The sequence below is a fragment of the Schistosoma haematobium genome, chromosome 1, assembly GCF_000699445.3.
Source record: "Schistosoma haematobium chromosome 1, whole genome shotgun sequence".
Lineage (NCBI taxonomy): Eukaryota > Metazoa > Platyhelminthes > Trematoda > Strigeidida > Schistosomatidae > Schistosoma > Schistosoma haematobium.
The window spans coordinates 44751631-44777914 of record NC_067196.1 but is presented as its reverse complement, the minus strand read 5'-3'; the positions used below and the strand labels follow the sequence as shown (position 1 = coordinate 44777914).

The window sequence follows — 26284 nt, the reverse complement described above, 5'->3', positions numbered from 1 at the left end:
CTAGTGAGAAGCAGTGATAAGTGAAGTTCAACCAGGTCTGTTGTGAGATAGTAACTCACTGATGACAATGGTGGATGTGTCGCTCAATTTTGTGGATTAGTTGAAGTAAGACATTAACACCGTTGGATGCCGGCTCAGTGGTTTAGTGGTTAAGTGCTCGCTCGCGAAACCAGTAGGTCCTGAGTTCGAATCTCTCAGGGGTGAGGTCGTGGATGCGCACTGTTGAGGAGTCTCACGATAAGACGAAACGGCGTTCCAGTGCTTCCAGGTTTTCCATGGTGGTTTAGCTTCAACTGACTCATGATCTTAACCATTGAAATTACTATAATATCCAAAAACGTCTTCTGATATTAAGTGGAAATAATTAAAGGAATAAGAAATTGTGTGTGTTAGTGTGTAGATATGTGTAAGATTAATTATTGATATACGGTGTTAATATGTTATATATGAAGGAATAAATAAATGAAAGTTCAAGTTCATGGTTGAAAAATTGATTTTTAATTTCAGTTTTGAAATTTTCTATACAAAGTCATTCTAATTCATTATAGTATTGATATTATAGTTTCTATGGTATTAGAACTATTAGTTGTTTTGATGGAGTTTTTCTCTAATCTAGATGGTTTGATCGTGGAGTTTTCATCGTTCTTCTGAACAACTTCTATCTCAAGTTTGTGCTGATGATGGTGTTCAGAAGAATGGTGAAAGCTCTACAACAAAACCATCCAGCTCAGAGAACAAAACTTCATCAAAATTATCCACATTGAGCTACATATCTTCTTCACCTTCTCAAAAACTATTATTTGTGATTAACCACATTTTTATTTTGTATAATTATTGATTTTATAGGCATTGATGTTCCATTTAATATGACTATAAATTTGTAGTAGCACAAATATTGTCTGCTTTTTTTGTTGTTGCTTGTATTGTCCAGGGATTTATAAGATTCAGTAAATTTCTTCTTTTTTTCATTCAACCAATATGTCTATAAGACACTTTTATTCTTGTGAATTCATTATTGATTACTTCAAAGATTTCATTTTGTATTTAGTGAAACATTTTCTTGTTTTTTATGAACCTATCTAGGACATGAAAAAGATTTTCCTCTGACGTCACTGTTAAACAACTGAGTTCCTTCAATAAAAGTCAATAAGTGTATTTCGCTTGTTCTTCAAGTTATATATATATATATATATATATATATATATATATCTGATTGTTAAAGACGCTATTCATTGAAGTAAACAATTTCAGACAATACTTAGTAAGCTAAATCAATTATTTATCTATAATAGGAAAACAAACTAGTTGCGTAATAGTGTCATCAATATTTCATTATTTTTAAATATTAAATCAAAATTTTATCTCCCTACTGGTGACGAATTTGTAGTGCAGTGTCAGAATAAGGCAATTCAAAAATATATATATATATATATATATATATAAATACCATGATATCCTGTTTGAAGCTAGTTTATTCGGAAATGATAATAATGATGTAAAACTGTCGGACTATGGTATGCTTATTGATTTCAAGTAAAAAGCCGAAATTTTAATTGTAGAGATATGTTTGCATACATTTTTATCATTTTTTCCTCATTGAAATTATTATAATTTCTTAACTGGTTTCATTGATTTCTTGTTAACTATATGTTTTATATTCACTTGTATACTTAAATGGCTGATATTAGTTTCATTCATTTGCTTCTCTCTTCGTTACTTCTCTTTATCATTATGTGAATAGATATTGTGACAAATAGATCAATGCATAATAGTGACAGATATTTCATCATTAGGACTGACTAATTAGATGGCTTCATGTAGCCAGAAAGTTGAAAGAAATGAAAGTATAATTATTTCAAAGTGGTTTCGTAGCATAATGGTGAGTTACCAATCCGGAAACTGATATTTTACAAAGGGACTTATTCAGTTTAGAAGAATATATTTTTTGTATGTTAAACTAAATTCATATGATTTAGAAATTATTAAAAATCTGTTGAAGGTTGTGTATTTAAGTGGTTTTTTAATGTATAGTGTTGACAAATAGTTACTTTCAATTGTAGTACGTAAATTCTCAGTGAAGTTAGTCTGAGAAATAGATCATAAAACGTGTGGTGTGACAATATTCATAGATTATTTCATCATTTCAACACCGAAAACATACCGTAAATATGCTCATTTTAAAAATTCTATAAAACGTTAAAAAAGCTTGATTGTACAAATCGTCATGTGAATTCAATCTATGGAAATTTTTATTCATACATCAGCCAAGGATGAATACAAATTATTTACAGATTGTTCAACTGTTGTGTTTCATCATGAGTTTCAACATCCTTTACGATTTTAAATGTAAAAATGCTAAATCCAATGAAGGGCTTAATACTACTCTGTCAATCCAGTAGTTTTTGATGTTCTATGAATTTTAATTCTCGTTAGCTTTCGATATTGGGGTGGAAACTGGGAGAACTACGAAAGTCATCATCCAGAAGATACGATTGTTTATTAACGGTTTCCTACGCAAAATACTTCGGATCCGTTGGCCAGACACTATCAGTAACAACCTACTGTGAGAGAGAACAAAGCAGATCTCAGCGGCGGAATAAATCTATAAGAAGCACTGGAAGTGGATAGGATACACATTGGGGAAAGCACCCAACTGCATCACAAAGCAAGCCTTTGGATGGAATCCTGAATGCCAAAGAAGGAGAGGAAGACCAAAGAACACATTACGCCGATAAATGAAGACAGACATAAGAGGAATCAATAAAAATTGGATAGAACTAGAAAAGAAGGCTCAGGAAAAAGTGGGTTGGAGAATGATGGTCGGCGGCCTATGCTCCATTGGGAGTAAAAGGCGTAAGTAAGTAATTAACTTTCGATATTGTACAATTTTTTTAAGGTATTATTATTATTAAAACACTTTCATTTTAGTTTTCTTTATGGAGCGTTTTTCCCCTTTAGTAACTCAGAAAAAGCATTACAAAATTAACGATTTTTTCACCTTAAATAAATATTAAGATAAATGTTATTCTTCATTGTACTTTACCACTTATCCCTCATTTGTGTTTTTTTGTTTTTAAAATTAAATTTATCAGTAGACTTATTATTTTAAACAATTGTTGTTGAAAACCTTGACTGAACAATAAGGAGAAGAAGAAGAAAAGTATATAAGGGAAGAATGTATGATTATTATTATACGTTACTATTTATTTACCTTTTTAAATAAATAATTGTAACAAATATTACATTGATTACTAAATACAAATAAACAAATAGTATAAAACAAATTCAATATTTCATGCTTTTTTTGAAAAAATTATTCAAACAAAATGGAAAGGAATAAAACAAGTTGACATTTCCCTTTTTTCTTTTCTCTCCAATGGTTAACAACATAATCTATGAAGGGATGTATAATATTTTATTTTCTAATTATTCTACTAAACATTTTGGAGTAAGTTATAGTTTGATTTATTATTTTATTATTAGAAGGGGTTTTGTGGAGGTTGTAGTAATTTCAACAGTTGAGATCATGAGTCAATTGAAGCTAGACCACCATGGAAAACCTGGAAGCACTGGAACGCCGTTTCATCCTATTGTGAGACTCCTCAACAGTGCGCATCCACGACCTCACCCCTGAGAGATTCGAACTCAGGACCTATCAGTTTCGCGCCAGGCACTTGACCAACTAGACCACTGAGCCGGCATCCAACGGTGTTAATGTCTTACTTCAACTAATCCACAAAATTGAGCGACACATCCATTATTGTCATCAGTAAGTTACTACCTCCAGGATATATCCTGGAGTTCTAGTGAGAAGCAGTGATAAGTGAAGTTCAACCAGGTCTGTTGTGAGATAGTAACTCACTGATGACAATGGTGGATGTGTCGCTCAATTTTGTGGATTAGTTGAAGTAAGACATTAACACCGTTGGATGCCGGCTCAGTGGTTTAGTGGTTAAGTGCTCGCTCGCGAAACCAGTAGGTCCTGAGTTCGAATCTCTCAGGGGGTGAGGTCGTGGATGCGCACTGTTGAGGAGTCTCACGATAAGACGAAACGGCGTTCCAGTGCTTCCAGGTTTTCCATGGTGGTTTAGCTTCAACTGACTCATGATCTGAATTATTGTTTTATTATTTTTAAGTATTGTGATAAATATGAGTAAAATAATAACATAGGAGATAATATAAGAGATAAAAGATAAGAGTATTCATTTGAATAAACAATAGTCTAAGATCGAAACTAGTAAGAATCAAAGATCCAATACACAAGGAGGAACAACAGAATTATGCTTATGAAATCAAATGTAGTGACTGTAATGCAACGTATGTAAGTGAAACATCAAAGCAACTAAATGTGAGGGTGAAGGAACACAAACCAAACTTAAAGCACATTCCTAAATCCTCAGATAATGTAAGAAAACTCGAAAACAAATCAACGATAGCATTACACTCAATAGAATCGGGTCATACAATTGATTTCAACGACACAAGAATTCTTCAGAAAGGTTTTAATTCTTACATAGGATAACTAACAGCCGAAGCCCTACATATATGGGCTAATCCAAACTGTATTAATCGAAAAGATGGAATAGAACTAGCTGTCCCATGGCAACTAATAATTATTAAGTGAATCTGAACTCCTTGTCCCATTCTATCTATATCGTATTAACTGATTAAAAGATATTACATTCAACGGTTCAAATCAGTTATCTTATCTGAATATGTTAAACAATTGACTGGAACATTAAAATAACACTAACATTCAGTTACAAATACATTCTTCCTCTTTGAATTCATTCCTTTATATTGTTTATTTATCTTCATTTTATGCATGCTGTGAAATTTTTGATTCATATCATTTATAAAAAATTATGTTTTCTTAAAATTCACCGACCAAAGACAATATATAGTGAATGAGATTTCTCCTACTCAATTACGTATACACACAATCTGTTATCTTAACATTTATCGTTTCACACCACATGTCTCTTACACAATAATGCAAATACCTACTTTAAACATTGTTAATGTTGATTGGATGACCTATTCAGTATACAGTGAACCGAAGGACCATGTATCTATTTACATACGATAATTTTGACGTGTGATTATATTTCCTTGAAAAAGTTTGGACCACATTGATAGGTGAAACGTTAGATTTACTTCAAATTCATTCGCTAAGATTTTACAAATACATTTTTCCTCTTTATTGAGATAGTTGATAAAGTTTGGTTAGGACACCTATAAAATCAAATGAAGAAAGTATCAAAGTAGAGGATATGTGTTCGTTTGAAATAGTTTTATGTTTTTACAAAAACGTCTGCGTTTACTAGTTCATTGTGATTAATTGGAGTGAAACTTGTCTTTAAAGTGAAGTGAGTATAATTGAATAATAAGACAGAATAGATTTTTGATAAAATTAAGGAAGATATTGAATTATAATGGACATTTAAAAATGATCATGAACTTCGTACGATAAAATAGCCCTTTTTCAAAGTTAAGAACTATTGAATAAGATCGACAATTGTAGATAAATGAATCTCTTCAAGTTGGATCTTTAGATTTATGGATTTATGAAACATAGAAATACTTTGGAAAGGTAGAAATAAAGAGAGATTCCTTGTATGTTAAAAAGCTATTTTATTACCTACGTTAGCGTTTGTCAATGATCTTTCAGCCAGCAAATTTAATATCAGATACAGTAGCCTATTTAATATAATTGATGTGGATACTTTTATCGTGTATTAGAGGTTGGTTTGGACTGACTGAAATGTCTTCTGAACCATTCTGTGGCTGAAAATACACGTGATTTAATCATTCAACCTAGCACTTAATGATTTTGCAACCAAAACAAGGAAAAGTTGTTTAATTTTATCTCGTTTTTAATTAATTTTTAAATTAGTGTAGAATTACTTTGGAGTTCAACGTGTCAGACATATTATCTTTGTACATATCTCTTAAAGCTGTTATCGAGTTTGTTTAAGAAGGAACATAAAAGTTTTAAGCTTAATAACTGATTTTGGGAAACTGATTAACATTGATTAACACTTTTGATAGGTTTACGGCTGGAGAAATACTCTCATCATCAAATAGTTATATAACGTTACAACTTCATTTTATCCATGTATTTGTACCACTAAAATTTTAAAAAATTTGGTGATAAAATTGACTGGAATAATCATTATTTTACACATCCACTACATTGAGTTTATTGAGAGACTTTATAGTTCGACGATAAGTTTCTCTAAATAATTTCCTGTAGAATTGTTGAACACTGCTTTTCACTGAACAGCTGTTAATTCATCATCTGAGAATAATCTATGGTGTTTTTCCTCATGAACACATTGAAATCATGGATTTTTGATAAAGTTTTACTTGTGAATGAAACAAAACTTTTCTTGAGTACACTACTGATAGGTGCCTAAAGAACATTTAGTGTTTTTATGTTTAATATATGTGAATTATTTGGACGTCAGAGTCTTATTCATGTTTTCATAATTCGTTTTAGCTATTTTCTAAATAAATTTCATTGTTTTAATAAATACAGTTAACGGGTAGACAAATACATTTGATCATTATGCCTAATATTATATCATTCTTGAAAACTGAAGCACCTTTAATTTGTTAAAATAACAATTTGGCCAATTTTATATTTTCCATTGGACACTTTGGATATGTGAATTGCATAGCATAAAAAATTATATATTTTAAGATATCAACAATTCTATTAGCTACAAGAAACTTTTTAAAGAACATGTGTTTGATTACAAGTCAGCAGACCATTTAATAATGACTTGTGTGTATTACTGCAAAACATTATAACATCTCATACCTTTTACTTAAGTGAAATTACACCATTTCACTTACCTTTTTCACGATTAATAAACAAAATCTTACATTTTTAGCGATTGGTTTCAATGAATTCATCAATGCATTGCCAGGAAAATGTTTTGGATCTGATCTACAAATTTAATAAATACCAAATGTCATTATTGAAATAAATGAACGTTTAAGAAAATCCCATGGTTTGTCTACATTAAATCACCGATTGCTCAAGAACTAATAGATTCAACTCAATAGTTTACGATACTAAACATCACATTTACCGATGAATTTACAACGACTTAGTATTAATGTTGGACGAAAAAGTATTATTTCATTTTTTGATATACTGGTAGGTTTGATGAGAATATTTGTCATTCTTGAATTAGATGATTAGTTGTACCAGTTTGTTTTTTAATCTCTCCATATATCTTTTGATATGAAGATTCAGTCATTATTTTAACTTCATTTATTACTCAAATAAGTTACAGCTTAGTTGTTTCAACGGTTTAGTTGAAAATATTAGTATAAATAACTACAGCCCAACAAGGTTTTTTGTATGGAAAAATGCTTAAATAATATGCTTCTTAGTTGGAATTATATAGTTGTGAAGGTATATGATTTTATAAACAAATTCAGGTAGAATGTACATAAAATGATATTGTATCGTATGAATCAACCAACGATATTCTCTCACTGAGAACAAGTATATTTATAATTCGGCCTTTTTGAGTAGTTATAACTCAATTACCGTATTTTCACTACTTCTAGAGACCATGCATATACCTCTAAATCATGCCATTCACCCTCGGTTATGATACCATCTGTGGTAAATAAACAAGGAATCAGGAAAATAAAATTTAAATTAGATTATCTCCTTTATTTCGTTTTTTAACTGAATGTAATATGCAACACATATAATTTATTTATTTCTCTATAGCCATCCACTTTTATAGCTTGTTTGTGATAAAAATCTAAACAAAATAATAACGATATATTCAAATACTTAAGGTATAGAAAAACCATATACTGACTAGTTGAACTGTTAATCAAAGTAATCTTAAGCTTATTATCCAATATAAAATGCCAGAAAAATAAACTGTTCTCTTCATAATTACCAAGAGTTTATATAAGGACTACACTTTATATTTAAAGTGAATTTCGTTCCTAGAAATCCATAGAGACTAATAGATTATTTGAAAAAAACTAGATCTACAGTCATAAAGCGTGATAAACAAGCAAGATGATAGAATTTTCTTCGTGTGAATTACTGTCATGTACTAATCGATAAGTGTAACAAGTTTACCTTATGGTAAATTCACGAGATGGTTATTTGAAGTTATTAGAGATCAATGGTAATATTGTTGAGTGAATCCAGGTAACTATATGAACAATGTCTCATGAATCTTGTATAAAAATTAAGTTAATATGTTATATATATATTGTATTGAAGCATTTTAACAACGTGTATATTTATTGACTTTGTTTAACAGCATAAACGTTCTCAGTCAACGGCAGTTACCACATACAAGTCTCAAGATAATAGACAACCTATGAACACTGTTGGATTTCAATTTTTATCACATAAAAATTATTATCCTTTAATGATTGATTCTATAACGCATCAGTTGGATCTTATTGAAAAATGCAAGTTTATTACGATCATATTAAGATGAATTGACACTTCGTAATGTTTTTCAATAGATTTTACTGTAACAAACATTCTTTGAAATTTAACAAAACTAAAAGAATTCGCAACGAATAATTAACGGTATAGTAAATTTCAACAGTTGAAATCATGAGTCAATTGAGGCTAGAACACCATAAAAAGTCTGGAAGCACTGGACGGCCATTTCGTCCTAGTATGAGACTCCTCGACACTACGCATCCACGATCCCACTCCTCGCGAGATTCGAACCCAGGACCTATCAGTCTCGCGCGCGAGCGCTTAACCGTTAGACCACTGAGCTGTCCGGCATCTAACAGTCATAATGTCTAACTTCAACTAATCCACGAAATCGCGTCACCATATACGATTGTGTTCAGTGAACTGGGATCGTGGATGCGCAATGCTGACGAGTCTCTTACTAGGACGAAGCGACTGACCAGTTTTTGAGGTTTCCCATGATGGTCTAGCATCACTTGACTCATGATTTCAACTATTGGAATTTCTAAAACATCTACAAAACCCCTTCTGATTTAGTAAATGTTTATAAACGTGATAATCAGAAAAAATAATACACTAATTAGATATAAATCAAAGAAATGATTGAATTATCCATAATTTTAATGTTCTCTTTAATTTTAGAACATAATTAATATTGCTCTATTTAGTGTTTAACTAAAAACAAACAAACAAACTAAAACTGAGTAGATTTTAACAATTAATTAAATAGTCTTTGATCTTGTCTCCATGTAAATTAATATTTATCAATAATTCATTATTACAAATGAATTATTTCATCATTTTCTATTGTTACAGGAAGTTACATTTGAATTGATAAAATGAAAATTGTTAAAGCGGTTTTTAAAGGTTTATATATTCTTGTTTTGTTTATCAGTGTACAGTTTATAAAAAATGAATTTCAACGAAGGGATCCCTTTTCAACGAATTTATTATCAAGCTGTACAATCATATATATATATATATATATATATATATATATATATATATGAAAATTTTTTGTTAAGGTACTAATTCCATGAGGAAGTGTGAACACGAATAACCAAAGTGGCGTAGTAAGAAATTTATAATGCTAGGTTACGTAATACGAATAATAAAATTAGATTAAGTGAATATAATAAGATGATAATAATAATCAAAACGTTGTTGCATAGTTGAATTCATGAGTAAATTGAAGCTAGAACGCCATGGAAAACCTGGAAGCACTGGACGACCGTTTCGTTCTATTGTAGGACTTCTCAGCAGTGCACATCCACGATCCCGCTCGAGGGATTCGAATCTAGGACCAATCAGTCTGGCGTGCGAGCGCTTTTGCTACACTAATTAAAGTTCATTAAAGATCATCGAGGTGTAAAAATAAATAGTGATATGAGTAAATAAGAACTTTCGTTTAAATTTGATCGAATAATTTCACAGTATTTGGGTGCCGAGTTGATTTGAGACATTAAAGAGGAAGAATGTATTTGTAAAATTTGAATTAGAAGTAAATTCGACGTTTCGCCTGGCAATCTAACCCAAGCTTCCTCAAAAAATATAATCAAAAATCAAAATTATCGAATATAAATAGGTACATGATTCTTCGGCTTACTGTATACTGTACAGTATATGAGAATATATGAATAAAATAATGAGAATATAAGACATAAATAAAGGGAATGCAGTAATAATAATAATAACGATAAAATAATAATGATAATATTAATTAAGACCAAGGTAACAATAACGATAAGACGTACTTCTTTTGCATATATTTTGTATACACTTTATAAATTTAATCAGTTTGGTTTCGTTTGATGCAAAAATTCATGTCACTTATTACTTATAAGTAAATTGTTTATTAATAAAGTACATTAGTGTTTTGTTCAATTTGTTGAGAATAGTGATATTTACCAGCTAAAAATAATACTTTATAATACAATATAGCTAAAAGTAGGCATTTTACCCTATCAACGGTATTATGAATGGAAGATCATCTGTATTTTTAGCGATTGAGAGAAGCATGGAAACTGTGACACAAAAATTACATTAATAATGTATTTTAGGTATTTTTTCTCACTTGACATATCATATTGGTACTGAAATACGGTTTGTTGTGCTACTATAGATATAATTAAAACATGAGTCAAAATTGTGATCGAAGAGTTTTTTATCTTTAATAATTTAAAATATTTGAAATCTGTAGGGTGTAAAGATTTTCTTCATATATGCCTAACATTATAAGTAAATTAGAAACAAATATATTGCGAATTGAATATGCAAATGCCAAAACATTTCATTGACTTTAGTCTATTTCGTATTTCGAATGCATTTCACTTCTAATAGCTATTTCAAAAAAATTTCTCCTAAACTTCATTGTTCGATATCACATCTTTGTTGATTCTTTTACGGGGAAATGATCGTATTAGCCAACTTTATAAAACTTTTCCAAAATTGAAATGAGTTTGGATGCTCAGTCACACTAACTGATCAATTAACACTAAATATTAAATAATAAAGACAACAATAACTATTTAGCGATAGTTTATTGTATATCAACCATATATTCTAAAAAATATTGATTTAGTATGTCTTGTTTAATAAATTCCAATAATCAAAATCGTGGATGTGCACTGCTGAGGAGTCCCGCAATGGAATGAAACGGCCGTCCAGTGCTTCCAGGTTTTCCATGGTAGTCTAGCTTCAACTGACTCATGATCTCAACCATTGAAATCAATTATTTGTTATATGATAAATAATTTAGATTTTAATATACTCAATGAAAAAATCAATTCAAATATTTCTTTAGTTATGATTAACGTTAATGAATGCTTATTGTTTTACTTATTTATTTACTATAAATTATCTAGTTGTTTCAGTTATTGAACAAATGACTGATGCTAGACAATCTTACTCAATAGCCATAAAAAATATATGTCAATCATTTAAAGAAAGTGTAGAAAAAGTTGAAAGTATAAAGTAAGTTACTTGGTTAAACGTAATTTTTATTATTTGTATCTAAAAGAAAAATATTCGTCACAGTAAAACAATTTTCCCTTAATTCTTTAGGTAATATTTTATGAATTTTGAAAAATAGAAAAAGAATCCAAAAAAATCGCTGATGATTTTGACTGAGATGATGACAAAATGTTTGAAATAACTTCTTGATATGTTCAAACTGTTTAGTATAATGGATAAATTGCAATTTTTAGGACTGTACTACGTTCAATAAATAACTTGAATAAAATGATCAGGAGGCTCACGAAAAGCTTAGATTTATTTATAAAAATAACATATCAAAGTTAACAGCTTCTTTAAGTGAAATACCCATTTCGCTGAGAGCCATGAAAATATTATGGGTGATTTAAGATCAGGTTGACAGTCAATCTCCTGTGATAAAGTATATAATATGTTCAGTTTCAAGTTCTTTCTCATCAAGGATTCCTTGAGTAATCGCTGAAGAATTGGATTTAAGAAAATTTGGGAGACAATAAATCTTCTGAAGACATTTACTTCCAAGGATCTACGTGAGTGTTTGAAGCAAAATAGAAACTTTGACAGGACAAGTGTTCGTCATGAATAAAAATTATTCTGAAGAGTATTAGAATAATGAACCTTAGATCTTGTAAAATGGAGCCATTTTCGATATTAATTTGTATGTGTTTGTATAGTGGTGATTTACGTGAATATTGTTGTAGACTGTTATATCTGAGGTTGAGTTGATTTTATTTAAACTATGTTCAAGTAGATGAGCCCTTTTGAGTGACCAATAAACTGTAGAGAAAAAGAATCTTACTTTGTCAATTGAACAAGCTTATTTGGACTAAAAATTATTATTAACTGCAAGAAACGTTCAGCTATTCATTTCGGGATTTTGGTATTGCATAGAAAATATAAGTTCGCAGGATTTATGCTAAAGAATATGAGCAGTTTATTCAATTAAACTATTCAACTTGTTTACTTTATCTAATATACATAAATTCGAGCATAATGATCTGTTAGAATATATATCCTTATTTTGGCTGAATTTCTAAACCAAAAGTTAGCTTTACAATAGAGAGTATAAAGCGTTTTAGTATTTATTATTCAGTGTCAATTCATATAAATTGAATGCTGTGAATATTTTAATATTTTGGTAGCTAAATGGTAACAAATGAGATAATATAATATCAACTAAGTATTCAATTATAGAATACTTTTGGGTTTGTATTTCGTTGTGTTTGCTTAATCAGATTGTTACTGACATTATTCCTATAATTTAGTATGTTATATTAAAAACATCAAACCAATTAGTGACGTTTGTAAACATAGATCACGTATTAAAATAACTGAGATAACCTGAATAGTTTAATGTGTACGCTCAATGCATATTTTGAATAATATGATTTACACACTTATATTCTAAGACGTTTTGTGTGAAATGCTGGGGTGATAATGAAATATATAATATAAAGAAAGTGAGTACAGAAAGATTCATAGGTTGTTACAGCCTATGTAGTGTTAAAACTCGACTAAGGATTACGATGGTGAGTTTCATTTAATTTCTAGAAATCAAGGAATTTTACCCTTTGACATATGTTAAAAAAAATCATTCACATCATGAATCTAGCCCGGTACTCCATGATGCGTTTTTATTTTTAGGGTTAGTGTTATTTGTTTCTTTCCTTAATTGATCTGGTCAACAGCTTCTGGTTAATTACCGTTTTCTTATGATATCCATAGAAAAGTAAACATGTGAACAGATTATCCGAAATATTTACTGTACAAATACATCATATTTCTTCAGTAGAGAGATATCTCTTGATTATTTTATTGGGCAGATTATCATGTAGACATATGAACTAGACAGGGATATTTCAGCAGATCTGATTCTTTATATTCTGTTACTCATTCAAACTTTTTGCTTTGAAGCTCACATGAATAAACTGGCTTAACTGTTATCAATTTCTTAGTTAAGAGATTAAATACATTTACTCTGTAGAATGTCAACAGACAATTTTATATATTTGGAGGACAGCAGAGCTTCTCAAAATAAGATTTTATTTCTAAAAGAGTGTAAATCATGACACTTATCATAGTCTTTCTGAAATTGTAGAAAAGGATTCGAACAATTAATTTTTAAAAAATTTTCACAGGAAACAGTTTAAAACGATTTTTTATCCGTCGACATTCATTCTTGTTGAAGTACGATAATTAAAACAATTGTAATTACTCAGTTAATTGTAATGTGGATTTCTGAAGTAGTTTGAAAATATAAAAGTTTACTTAAAAATAGTGATTTATCAGACGATTTATGGTGTTTTGTCTTATTGAATGATCATGTATTGCATGGAAAAGTTTACAAAAGTATTCATCAAATAAACTTTATCATTACATTTAATAAATAACTTCGAACAAGATAAAGTACCTATTTACAATAAAACGACTACTCTGTGATCAAAGCATTTGATTCACAACTGTTTAGTTCAAGTTTGGAAACTTACATCTCATATGTTTGTGTTGTGGGAGCCGGTAGCTCTGTTATTCTTTATGTAATAAAATGATGTGCTGATTAACTTTTAAGTGGTTTTTCAGTTTTACTAAAGGAAAATGGAAAAATTGGGCAAGTTTAACGTAATATACCTTGTGATGATAAATTGTTCAAATTTATTTTTTACATTTACTGTTACACATGCTTTCTGATAGTTAGGAGTAAACTTTCTATTATTTCATATCAAAACAATGTTATAAACACATGTTTTCACTGTTAAAAAATGTAAATGGTTAGCGTTTTTTAGCGAGTTAGTTTTCTACGGGATGGGGTCGCTAACCCAATGTCCAACCCTCCTCCTTTACCAGTGCTTGGAACCGACAGTAACTTTGAAAGAGCTACAGGCGGAGTAAGATGAGTAGATGACAATCCCATCAAGTTTATTACTTTTTATATGACAAAAAATTATTTGCACTGATGCTCTGTAGTATTGAAATTAACTGCCTACAAGCTAACTGATATGGACGTCAAATTTACTGTACTCAAAGGTTTATTTATTTTCCGTTTTTCTAAATCAACAGGAAAGACAGTGACACTAATAATAACAATGAAATTCTTTATAATTTTTGGCATGTATTTATTGAGAAGTTTCAAAATGAAGCTGAGGTAAGTTGTAGTTTCATAAAAAATAACATTTTTAAGGGAATTATTAGTCAATGAATTATTAAGTGGACAGAATTGAACACTAAAAGTATGAAGGTGTGAACACTTTGTGTTCAGGATAGGTGTGTTAAATCAAAATACAATATAATCATCATTTATCTTGAATATTTGAGCGTTTCTGAGGATGATGGGGTTTTGATTATGTAAGTCAATAGAGGTATTATTTAGAGGATTTTTAGATCTTAAGCATGAGAGACAGTACCTTCAAACCATTAGAGATGAATATAGTGGTTGACATTATTAAGTTCAGTTCAGTCACAATATTGTTTACCTGTCATCTAATGTCCTGAATGAGTTGTGGAATCGCTCATGACTTAATTTATTCCACTGGTTACAGTTACTTTTTCATAGCTTCATAAAATCCATGTCAAATCCGAACACCAATGAACACGGGGATATAATATAACTATAATGTTTTGTAAAGGTTCCCAATAATTCTTCCGCTAGCTGTAAATGGATTGTGTTGTGATTACTCTAAAAATAATAAGCAATCATATTACTAGTTTACTTCTTAATTACATGTTTAGAGTTAATTAGAAATAATGGTTATTACAACATTCCTGATTTTCAACATTCCAAACTTGTTAAGGATTTTTGGATCAAATAAATATTGCTATTTGTTGATTCTTGGTTTTACTCCTAACTTCAAGAAAACTATCCAAAACCAACCTTTTTCACTTCAACATGTCTTAGAAAGGGTCTCAAGGATAGTATAATTCACAATTAAATCAATTCATCAAACACTAATGCTTTTAAAAAAATTACTGTGTGACAGAACACTGGCGAGTAACTGTTTAATTGGCAATACAGAACAAACCCTATCAAATACAGATTCGTACTAGAACCTCATGGATTCATACCACTTGAGAGATGCATTTAATAAATCCATTGTCTTTTGTTAGATTATCTTAGCCGGACATACAATTATAATATATTATTTGATATATTCATTTGTTTGCTAGGTAACATAAAACAATATAGCCACTTATTTTTCACTGGATAAAAAGTATGCCAAGTAAGAAAGAAAGGGTGAGGCCAAGATTAAAATTGACTGCATTATCGATTCTTTAGAGAGATATAAGTTATTTATAAAGTTTTCGACCAAATTGCTTAACCTGATATATTGTTATTTCAGCTTCATGAAAATGTAATTCAGGAGACTAAAGCAAAAGTTGTGACTCCATTACAGTGTATTGTGAAGCATAGAAGACAACAGATTTCTCGTTTGAAAGCTTTTCGTACATCAACAGATTACACACTTAAGGAATGTGCTGAAAAGGTTAATGAGGTGAGCTTTAAAATTTATTTACAAATGAATAAATAGGTCTTATAAACAATACTAATAAGTATAGGTTGACAATCAACAGAAATCATATGTGAATCAAAAACTCTATCGTTGATATCAATATGAATGATAATTAATATATGAAAGAAATTATATATCATGAAATTAAATTTTTTAGTTTAATATACATCAGAGATATGAATATAATGGCGAAGATGATAGTGTTTGGATATATTGTGTTATATAGGATGGAGGTCATGAAACTTTCATGTAACAATCCTCATACAACATGATTAGATCATGTTAAGTTAAATTCACACTTTAAATGACGAAGTGTGTTTCTGTAAAGCACTTTAAAGTTAATAATTATCATTATTTTTGCCTGAACAAGTCGGTATAAATGCTGATTGTATGTTACATGGTGACCTATTTTATTAATGTAACATAATGAGTAGGTTTTATAGATTTTCAACGCAGTCTCTTTTATGCACAACACAGTAGACAAAATTCAGTGAAAGTGAACGGCTAATATTTTTTCTCTGGTAGTTAGTTAATTGTTCTGAAATCGCTGTTTGCAAAGAAATATCACTTGCAAGTAGACTGTAGGAAACATTGTGATAATAAGGGCATAAACATTAATTACTTTTGAAGATGCCAACTAAAGAGAGCTTTTTAAATTCTAACTGACTTGTAACTATGGTCTTCTGAAAACTGGTTGAGTGTCATTTAGGATTTGTAGTTCCTAGATTTATAGCCGCATTAGACCATGGTTAAAAACTGCTATAAATTCTTAAGTCTTAGTAAAGCAGTTTATCAATGTTTAGTCAAAAAGTCTGTCTACAAAATTATGTTGGCAAAAGCCTACTACTTAGTGGAGTGGTGGATTAATAGTCCCCTTTCAACCATAATGTCATCAGATCAAACCGATCTTCACCGACTTTATTTCTTATGCCCTGACAGTATCATCAGTCTTCAAATAAACAATGTCGATCACTGGTAAGTACACAAAACTCTACTTAAGGAATGTTAATCTATAAATATTAACTTACGTCAATTACTTTTGTTAGATGAAATAAATTGTATTTTATTTTGGGTAATTCTAGTTACAAAGTAATTACGCAGAGATGTATAGAATCCACCGTGAGATACTACAAACTAAAGCTATAAAAGACTTGCTCAATGCTCATAATTCTTATGTTCTTCAACTACATATGACAAATGCCATGAAAGCTTATTATCACAAATTTGTATTACCACAACTAATGCAGGTTAGTTAAAGATCAGTGATTCCTATACCTCAGTTCATTGTTTATTGAATGTCAATTCGAATGAATTTTGTGATTTTTCACGTAACGTTTTGGGAGATTTCAAAATTATTAATAAATATTGTAAATGTAATCATTTTCCATATGGTTTGCTATTGAAAAATTCAGATAATATAACAATTAAAAATTCATCTGGTATTGTTTACTTGAATATTCCCATTGATGTTTAGGACTGCAAATGGTCAGTTTCTTATTTCCATATGTGCATACTGTGGGCATCGCATCGATATTGCCTTGATTCACAAGCATTATAGGCATGATGGATAGTGGCTAGCAGTAAAATCCAGGACGCGCGTTTCGTCCTATTTGGAACTCATCAGCTGAGTGTACTTGCATCTCAGAGTTGACGTTCACACTGGAACACGATGGCATTTGAAGCGAACGGTACTGGGTCAGAGTCCTAGAGTGAATATCAACTCTGAGGTTTAGGTTCATTCAGTCGACGGGTCCCAAATAGGACGAAATGCGAGTCCTTAATTTCATCAAAAGATCCACCCTATGATTCCGAACGATGCAAACCTCGTATCCACAAGATTATTTATGACAAAGCTGAATAAAAATAAGAGGAGAGGTCAAGCCATGACCAACGCTACATGTTGTATCATATCTGATGACAGTCCGTTGAAAGCTCTAGCTTGACGAATGGTGCTCGAATGATGAACCATCATAATCTTTTTGTATTTATTTGGTAGAGAGACTGCCAGAAAAGCTAATATTCCAAGGAATCGACTGCTGTCTTAAGGTCAAAGAAATACGACTATGGTAGGTATGTATGTTGGAGAACTTGACTACGGAATAATAACTAGTTTGTACATACACGTACGAACTGAATCCATCCTCATCTTCTTACGTTGGCTCTGAACGAATACTAGCAAAGCGTCGAGAAGTTATCGAGGTTAATATTTTGGAAAATATACTGGTCAGAATGGTATCGCTGTGACTATCTTCAGGGGATTTTGACCTTTTTTTACTATTATGATGGGTGGCGTCCGAAATTTTATATGGATACACCATACGATACATGCTAACCCTTCATCTGACTACTTCAGTCAGAACACAAGAGTGGACGAGAAATTATTTTAGGCTACCGAATACAATACACAAATACTCATATATATATATATAATGCCGGCTGATTTTTCTCGCTTCAGAATTGATATAACTTTTCCAGAATGGGAAGGGTTATGATGATACCCTATTCAGGTTACTTAGTAGCAGCAGCTAAGTGGAGGGTAGATGGAGAACAGTTATTGTTCTAAATAGTGTTTGGCCGTTTGTCACGAAATGCTGCAACTAGAATTAATCATTTTCTTATCTTTTAAAAAAGTAATTTCACTAACCCTCGGATTTCTAGTACTTGTTTATTAAGTTTGAAAACGTGTCTGTTGATGCCTACTGCTGCCGCTTTGTCCATTTCTTCTACTTTTGTTGCCCATCACTGATTACGATCATTACGTAAACATTTTGTCAGTCCACGATTATCTCGTATTTGTTCTTTATTGTTTTCTAAGTCTGTAGGAATGAGCTCCAGATAATCTATTCGTTCAGTAGATCCTACCGGTAAACGTCACTCTTAGATGTCATTTGTTTTCGAAATTGTTTGAATTTTATGTCATCGGAGTGTGAATAATTTCGGCGATTGATTTCTGGCTGTTCTAGTAGTTGTTGCGTTAAATTCTAAGGGATCTTCTTGTTTTGGTTTTTCGATATGCTATGGGATGCAGACAGACATATGCTTACACTATAACATAACCAGAGTTTAAACATACTATTTCGAATGAACTATAGCCTTCTAAAAATCCACTCTAACAATCGCTTATAGAATTACGTTCTTTTTCCTTTTATCATTAGATTGTTTGTAGGGATCGTTATATTAGACAATGTTTCTTTCTATACTTCTAGTTGGTACTTACTAGAGATATGTATATATTATCAAACACTTTATGGAATAATTATGATATCCACTTCAAAAATAAGTAAATGAAACGGGAATATTACTGTAGGGAAACATTTCATTAAATTTTAAAATATCTGGGAAGGTTTAATCGTATTACACATTTGTTTATCTTTAACCAGATGGTACCCTATGTGTTATTTTAATACTGAGTGGACTGGAACAATATGTTTCAGTCGTTGAATAGATCTATGGAAAGTGTTTGTGAATTTTTAATAATAATTAACATGGAATTATTATGATTTAATGTATTTGAATAGTAAAATAATATTTTGAAATCAGTAAATATATCTCTATATGAATTAGTAGTTATAATGTTTTGTTTTGTTTTAAACAAATACACTGTAGGAATTCGAAGGTATTGTCAGGGAAAACATCATTGGATTTGTTCAAATTTTTGAATATTTTTGCTCAATTCATACAAATATGGTAAGTAGTATTGATTTTGTTTATTTATATTGCTGATGCATTCTCTTAATTAAATTCTACACTTTGTTAGTAATATATGTAAGTATTTAAGGTTTTATAAAATATTTAAAGTTTAAACAATTAAACCTATTCATAGTACTATGGTAAGTGGTTATAAGTTGTTGAAATTCTCTTTATTACAACCCAGTTATTCCTATTGCTTAGTAGTCTTGGACACCAATTCACTCGACAAGTCCCTAAATCAGAACACGGTCGAACAGGAAAGAGAATTTATTCCAAATAACAAGGTTAGATAGAAGTAAGAAGCATAGTAGGATAAACGTTAGTATATTTATAGTTTTTACAGGAGAAGATTCAAAAGTGTTCTCTTAGTGTTGGCCAGCGCTGATTGGCTAATTCTTAGCCAATCAGCGTACGCCAAACCAATCGTGCATTGAGCATGTTTAATCTAATCTATGTCCCGCTAACTTAAGTGAAACAGGAAAGTATCATTTCATAAAATTAATAGTTGAAGCAAAAATTTACTCGTTGAAAAATCACCGTTCTGTATTCTACTGAAATAAAACTTCCCTTCGGTTTGTGTATCTTTTATTATTATCAAAACAAATATAATAGATTCCAATAACACAATCTTAAAACAAATTAGTCTCTAACTTTATACAAAACGTATTTAATTAAAAATCCCAGAGCTATAGCAAATCAAAATACAGGAAGTTTTCACAGCTGAATTCACGATTGAAAACATGGGAGCACTGGATGACCGTTCCGTCCTAGTATAGGACTACTCAGCAGTACGCATCCACGATCCTGCACGTGAGACTCAAACCCAGTGCTTCCAAGTTTTCAATGGTGGTGAAACGTAGATCGACTCGTGAATTCAACTGTAAAAATACTACGATTTCCATAAATCTCCATACTGATACAATAAATTCTTAACTTCCTTAAGTATCGATTCATTCATTTAGTCAAATGACTAGTTTCCTTTTTAGTGTTGCTTTAACTGAACTAATGTTTGGTGCACTCAAAGAAGTGCTAGATTATTTATTAATGAAACGTTTCTCCGATTACCTTTGTTGTTTGATACTTAATAACCTTGATATATGCTTTTATTAGAAGAGTTAATTTAATAAAGTGTATTATTCTGTTGAGATTATAATGAAATGCATTCTTCTATATTAGCTTCAAGAAATAAGTAATAGTGAACATGTTGTAAACTAAGCCAAAACATATGAATAAATGTTTGTTACATTGCAAATAATTCTGTATTTCATATGGAGGTTGTCTGGTAAACATTGGTCCCTCATCAGAAGCAACAGACTACTACAAGTCTAATGAGTTAAATCCAATCAATATATTTCCGTTAATACTATTTTGTAAATACCTAAATAAGGTTATTGTATGATGTTGTGTAGTTTGTCTTGATGTTAACTAACAAGTCGAGTGATAACTTACTAATAATGTTGATCTTGCATGATAGACTAAAGAATGTTAGAAAGGGGAGAATATTCCAAAGAGGTTTTATTTTTGTTGGAAACTCTACAGCATTTCTTCCAGACTACTGACTTGGTATCCAGTAATTCGCACTTTGAAATTCTGTCTTTTTGTGAAATTGTCATTCACTGATAATGTCACTGTAAAGAAGTTATTAGTGCCCACTGCTTTGGGATCCCATCAAAGATTGAACATTTAGTAAAAACAATGATTAGTTCAGTTAAATTTTTTTGTTTCATTTCGACAGTTTGATCAACTTATTTGTAACATTAATGGTGTTCAACTTAAAGTGAGAGAGGTTTCTCCAGATTCTGTTGTATCAGTTATTGTGCACAATTTAAACAAAAATCAAAATCCAACACACTGGCAGCTCATTGAATATCTTTCACCAGACTGTGATTGCCCTGAAGTAAGTAGTACATTTATATATGAAGCATGTGTTATTTTTAAATGGTTTCCATATCATTTGAAAGCCAAATCAATTCACACTAAGTGATCAGAACCTTTTTTAGGATGTTGATTAGTTTACAGACTTAGATATTTTCAATACAATATTTAAAATCTTTCGAGGACTTCATTTTAAGTTATGTGTTCATATTGATGTCACTAAAATAAACATTTAATTTAAAAACGCAATACGTTTGAATAATAGCATAAATTTTACCAAGTCAGCTTCACTAAATGATTAGTTTGTACTACCAATTACTAAGTCAATGTCAAACAAATTGATTTCTATGAAACATGCCTTAAAATATTACAATTCCTTTTGTTTATCAGTAGAACAAGAAATGTGTCATTATTGAGTTATTGACAAGCTTCCTGTTTAATAGTCTTGATACCAAATTCTACGTCAACTTCTTCTAAATCACAGTAGAAGTGCCGATGTTATACCAGATGATCAAAATATCAGGTTTATAATCTATAAGCAGAGAGAAACTTAGATCCTACACTCGACTGTTCGAAGATTATTATTTCTTTCGTTACAGGAATGTATCCAAAACTCTGGGATCTCTTTAATATTTCATCATAAAAGTTAAAAAGCCTGCTTAGATATACCTTATCCTTTTTAAGAGAAAATATCTAAGAGCAAGATGCATCTGTTTTTATTGGTCAAGATATATGATTGGTAAATTATGACAGAGAATTTTCTTGTTCATGGAATTAGAGTGATTAGAATACCTGATGTTAGTCAGTAAGTGACTTGTAAATTACAATCTATAACATGCCATAGTGCGAGTAAATAAAAAAAAATGAAGTGTGTGATATAAAGTACGTGTATGCACACAGTAGCAAAATGATGATTTGCAGTCCAGCTGAGTAAATTATTTCTGTTGATCGGATAATTACGGTCAGTTTTTACCGCAAAGCTGAGCTACTTATAAACTATATCAGTAGTTTAATTTAGTATCAGAAATTACTAAAAATGCTTAAGGCTAATCAAATTTAAAATCAACAAATTTAATGTTGATTTAGTTATGTACTTACTACGACCTGAAACAAAAAAATGAAGCCTCTATTTGAAATTATTTAATCCTAAGCTTGTAATTTACCACTCACATGGAAATATTTTTCTAAATCCTGAGTAGAAAACGATGAAGTGGTGTGTATTATTCCCCGCGTAAATCTAAGATCGATAACCGTGCATAATAACTTATTCGTTCGTAATTAAGGGAAAATTAATATCTTTTAAGAAACCACTAACTAATTTGATAGTTTAACATCTTATGTTAGTGAAAGTTTGACGTTGCTTCCTCAGTAACATAAATAGCAATTAGTTTATTTACATACATTAGTAGCTTATAATATTGAAAACATCCTTTTTCTTGTTCATTGAAATTTAGCACTTATATCAATACATTAGCCAATGATAAACAAATACTCAGACATAGAGTTGATGCACTTTCATCGTTTACTTTTATTTCATACACGAAAAGGAGGAAATTCATTTTTTTCTCACTGTTCACAAACATACACTATCGGCCTTTTTATCAGCCATCTTCAATTATATCGGTATGTGATGAATATAAATATTAATATAAACACATCCAAATAGTGTAATTAACAGAGAACAATAAAATAAAAATGAGAATTCATGCATAACAAAGAAAACAAAATAAGTTTATGTAGTTAAAATACGAATGTAACAGTTGGTGACTATTTGGTATCCTTATTATGTTAGAAATCATTAATAGTTTGTTCTTCAGTGTTTTATAATTATGTACTTACTCTAGTCAAAATTGATTTTCAATTAAATACACTTTATTAAAAGAATACTAATTTATTACAGGGAAAAATTATAGTTAATGATGTCATACATTTGATAGAACAAATACCTTTCATTTGTCTTACTATGAAACATAGCACAATCAACATTATCTATAATCTTCATAAGAGGTGAAATCATTAAAATCAGGGATAAGAAGTTATTCATTGAAATTCAGAAACAAATATCATTATATTATTTATTGTTTGATTGATCGATTGTGATATTTTCTAGGATGACGATAAAAAAACATCTTATGTTGAGTTACCAACTTCAATGTTTTTAAAATTTAAAATCATTTTGATAGTAGAAAAAATGTCTTGTAAGGCCAGTGAAATGTTACTGAGCCTTAGTCAAATCATTTGGTAGTTAAATCACTGAATATCGAACAGATCATTGATCCTCATCAAGGTCAAGGACAACCAACGCGCGTCAATCAACCGTATGACATGAACTGGCGCATATGGTGGTGGTCTCGCTACCTTCTCTTTACTCATTCTTACTAACATATGTCCGTAATAACGTCCTTTATATTATGCCGTTTTCAAAACAGCCATAGTACTTTGATACGTTCAAGGGGTAATCCGTGTTAGATGCTGACCACGATGTATGACTTCAAAGTTAGCTGGTTCGTCATACCATTCCCGTCTAACTCAAGTAGGCCTCCAAACATTCGATATAGATCATCTATGTTGGTGATCTACAGTCTGTTAAATGATTTTTTTTAAGCAAAATACAACTGTAAGTAGACATTCATTAATCAGGGAGTTCAGCAGAACGTCAATATAAATATGTTTCATTTTTTAAACAGACTGTAACGATCTCATTTTCTCTGTGAATAAATAGAATTTATGTTATTATATTTTGTTTATATTTTCTATGATACAGATTCTATGCTCAAATCAAATAATTGTTGATAATTTAGTTAAAGTAGAATTACGAGATAAATTCAGTGAATTAAAACGTCAATTTGCTGAACTTTCATCATTTATGCAACAAAATGTAAACATTGTAGATACATTGAAAACATTGGAAAAGAGGTAAATTAAAAAACTTTTTTTTTTAAAAAGTGTATCATTCATTTTGATGTTAATCATTTCACATTATTTACATTAACTTGATTCATCGTTTTCTACATCGTTTTCAGGTCTATTTATAAAACATGACATTTTTATTTACTACTAAATGAATAGTTAGTAGAGAGTTTATAGTGAGTATAATTATGTTACGATTATTCTAATAAATCAATTAATAATTGTAAGGAAATTATATTCATGAATTCACGAAGGGGATTTATATTGATTAGAAATTATCTGTTTTACTATAGTGAAACGGAAATAAAATTGTGTGAATGAGGAAAAAATAGATACATATTTGGATGAAATTTTGTATTGAGATAAGTTGGTAAGTTGTAATTTCCTCTGTTTGTTTTGTTAAAATTAATCTCCAGCAAGTGATTCACAGCATATAAGTAGTTTATTACTGGAAAAAAATACGTTTTAAGTTTGAATTCCAGTATATAGTCTATTAAAGACACAATTTACTTTGTTTATACCTTTAATAATCTTACAAGGTGTGAAACAAACCAGTGTTAATTGTAATGAGTAATTCTTCACTGAAACTTTTGTTTAAATTTTTAGGGTAATTTAAAACTAGCACTAACCTGCTTTTACCCTACTGTTAATCTAGTTATTTTATAAACGATAGTAATTCACTTTCCTTGATTGGATTTCCTTTCATTTTTTAAAATTTTTTATTTATTCTGTGGTTAAGTGTATAATATCATAAATGTTACATTTGTAGAGAGTCAATTGAAATAGCACAATTAAGTACATGTAGTGGTTGTGCTTCGTTGACCAATCACCCTCGTAACCGTTACCATATAATCCTCAACGCTGTTTGAAATCAGAAGGCAAAGAGAAGCAGCGACTACAGTTTTATTAGCAGATAACTCAGACCGCAAATCCGAGAGCCAAATGAATGAGTCAGCGAACCGAGAGTGTAGAGTGTTAAATGTACATGTTTATATATAGGGAAATGAATGGATCATCGAATCAATTAAGCAGTTAATAATAAAGCTAGCAGAATGATTATATACGTAGGCGGTAAGCAATGTTCAAGCATACATATTTCATACAAGCACAACAATAATAAAGGTACAATAAGTTGTCATAGTACGGATGACTTTGTCCGCTAAATAAGTTAACAAAAGGGCTTGACCAAATTAAATGAGAACAAACTCAATTGCACATGTGTTGCGATGTACATACATGTGTTATGCCACTACACGAGTGGAATTACATACAAGAATAACTTGTAAAATATGAAATATACGATCAGTATTATTATTTAACAAGAAGAATGAAAAAGTTGTAACAGATATTTTCAAACATGAAAATAGAGCGTATGTGGAGTTGAATAGATCTCATTTTACGTTTATGCTTTAGGTTGATATGCATTATGTAGTAGTTAGTGTTGTTTTTATGAATTCTCATTGAGTAGTGATAGAAGAAAGGTTAAGAATGTTTAACAGAAGTATTGAAATCTCTGAGTTTTCTAGTCACACAATGTAAGTAATTTTGAAAATGTTGTCTTTACACAATTTAGGCTCCGAATATATAAGGCTCATAATGAAACGTTAATTTATTTAAGAAGTTTTTAATATAGTGAGGTAATTAAATCAGTTACTGTAATACCTAAAGATCATGGTTTCCTTTTTATTTGAAATCCTGTATTTTCTAAGGATAAATTACCAAATGTATGGTCAAGGTATAAATTCTATATAAAAGTTCTCGTTAGAGAAACAATACTCTGAAAAACATGCCAATAAATTCATCTCTATCAACTAATATGTCTACAGATTCTATT

At 30.3% G+C, this 26284-nt stretch overlaps 1 protein-coding gene across 1 annotated transcript in view; it reads left to right on the top strand.

The window, feature by feature from the left end:
• Nucleotides 1-11300: 11300 nt before the first annotated feature.
• The window catches only part of MS3_00010144 (uncharacterized protein), a gene marked incomplete at both ends in the record, with an annotated part of 29132 nt that continues 14148 nt past the window's right edge, over nt 11301-26284 (top strand). Inside the window, 7 exons of the mRNA XM_051218496.1 lie at nt 11301-11455; nt 14528-14612; nt 15805-15957; nt 17058-17222; nt 19582-19662; nt 21401-21562; nt 24305-24456. Of these exons, the coding sequence (XP_051074184.1) occupies nt 11301-11455; nt 14528-14612; nt 15805-15957; nt 17058-17222; nt 19582-19662; nt 21401-21562; nt 24305-24456 (953 nt within the window). The remainder of the gene's footprint in view (nt 11456-14527; nt 14613-15804; nt 15958-17057; nt 17223-19581; nt 19663-21400; nt 21563-24304; nt 24457-26284) is intronic.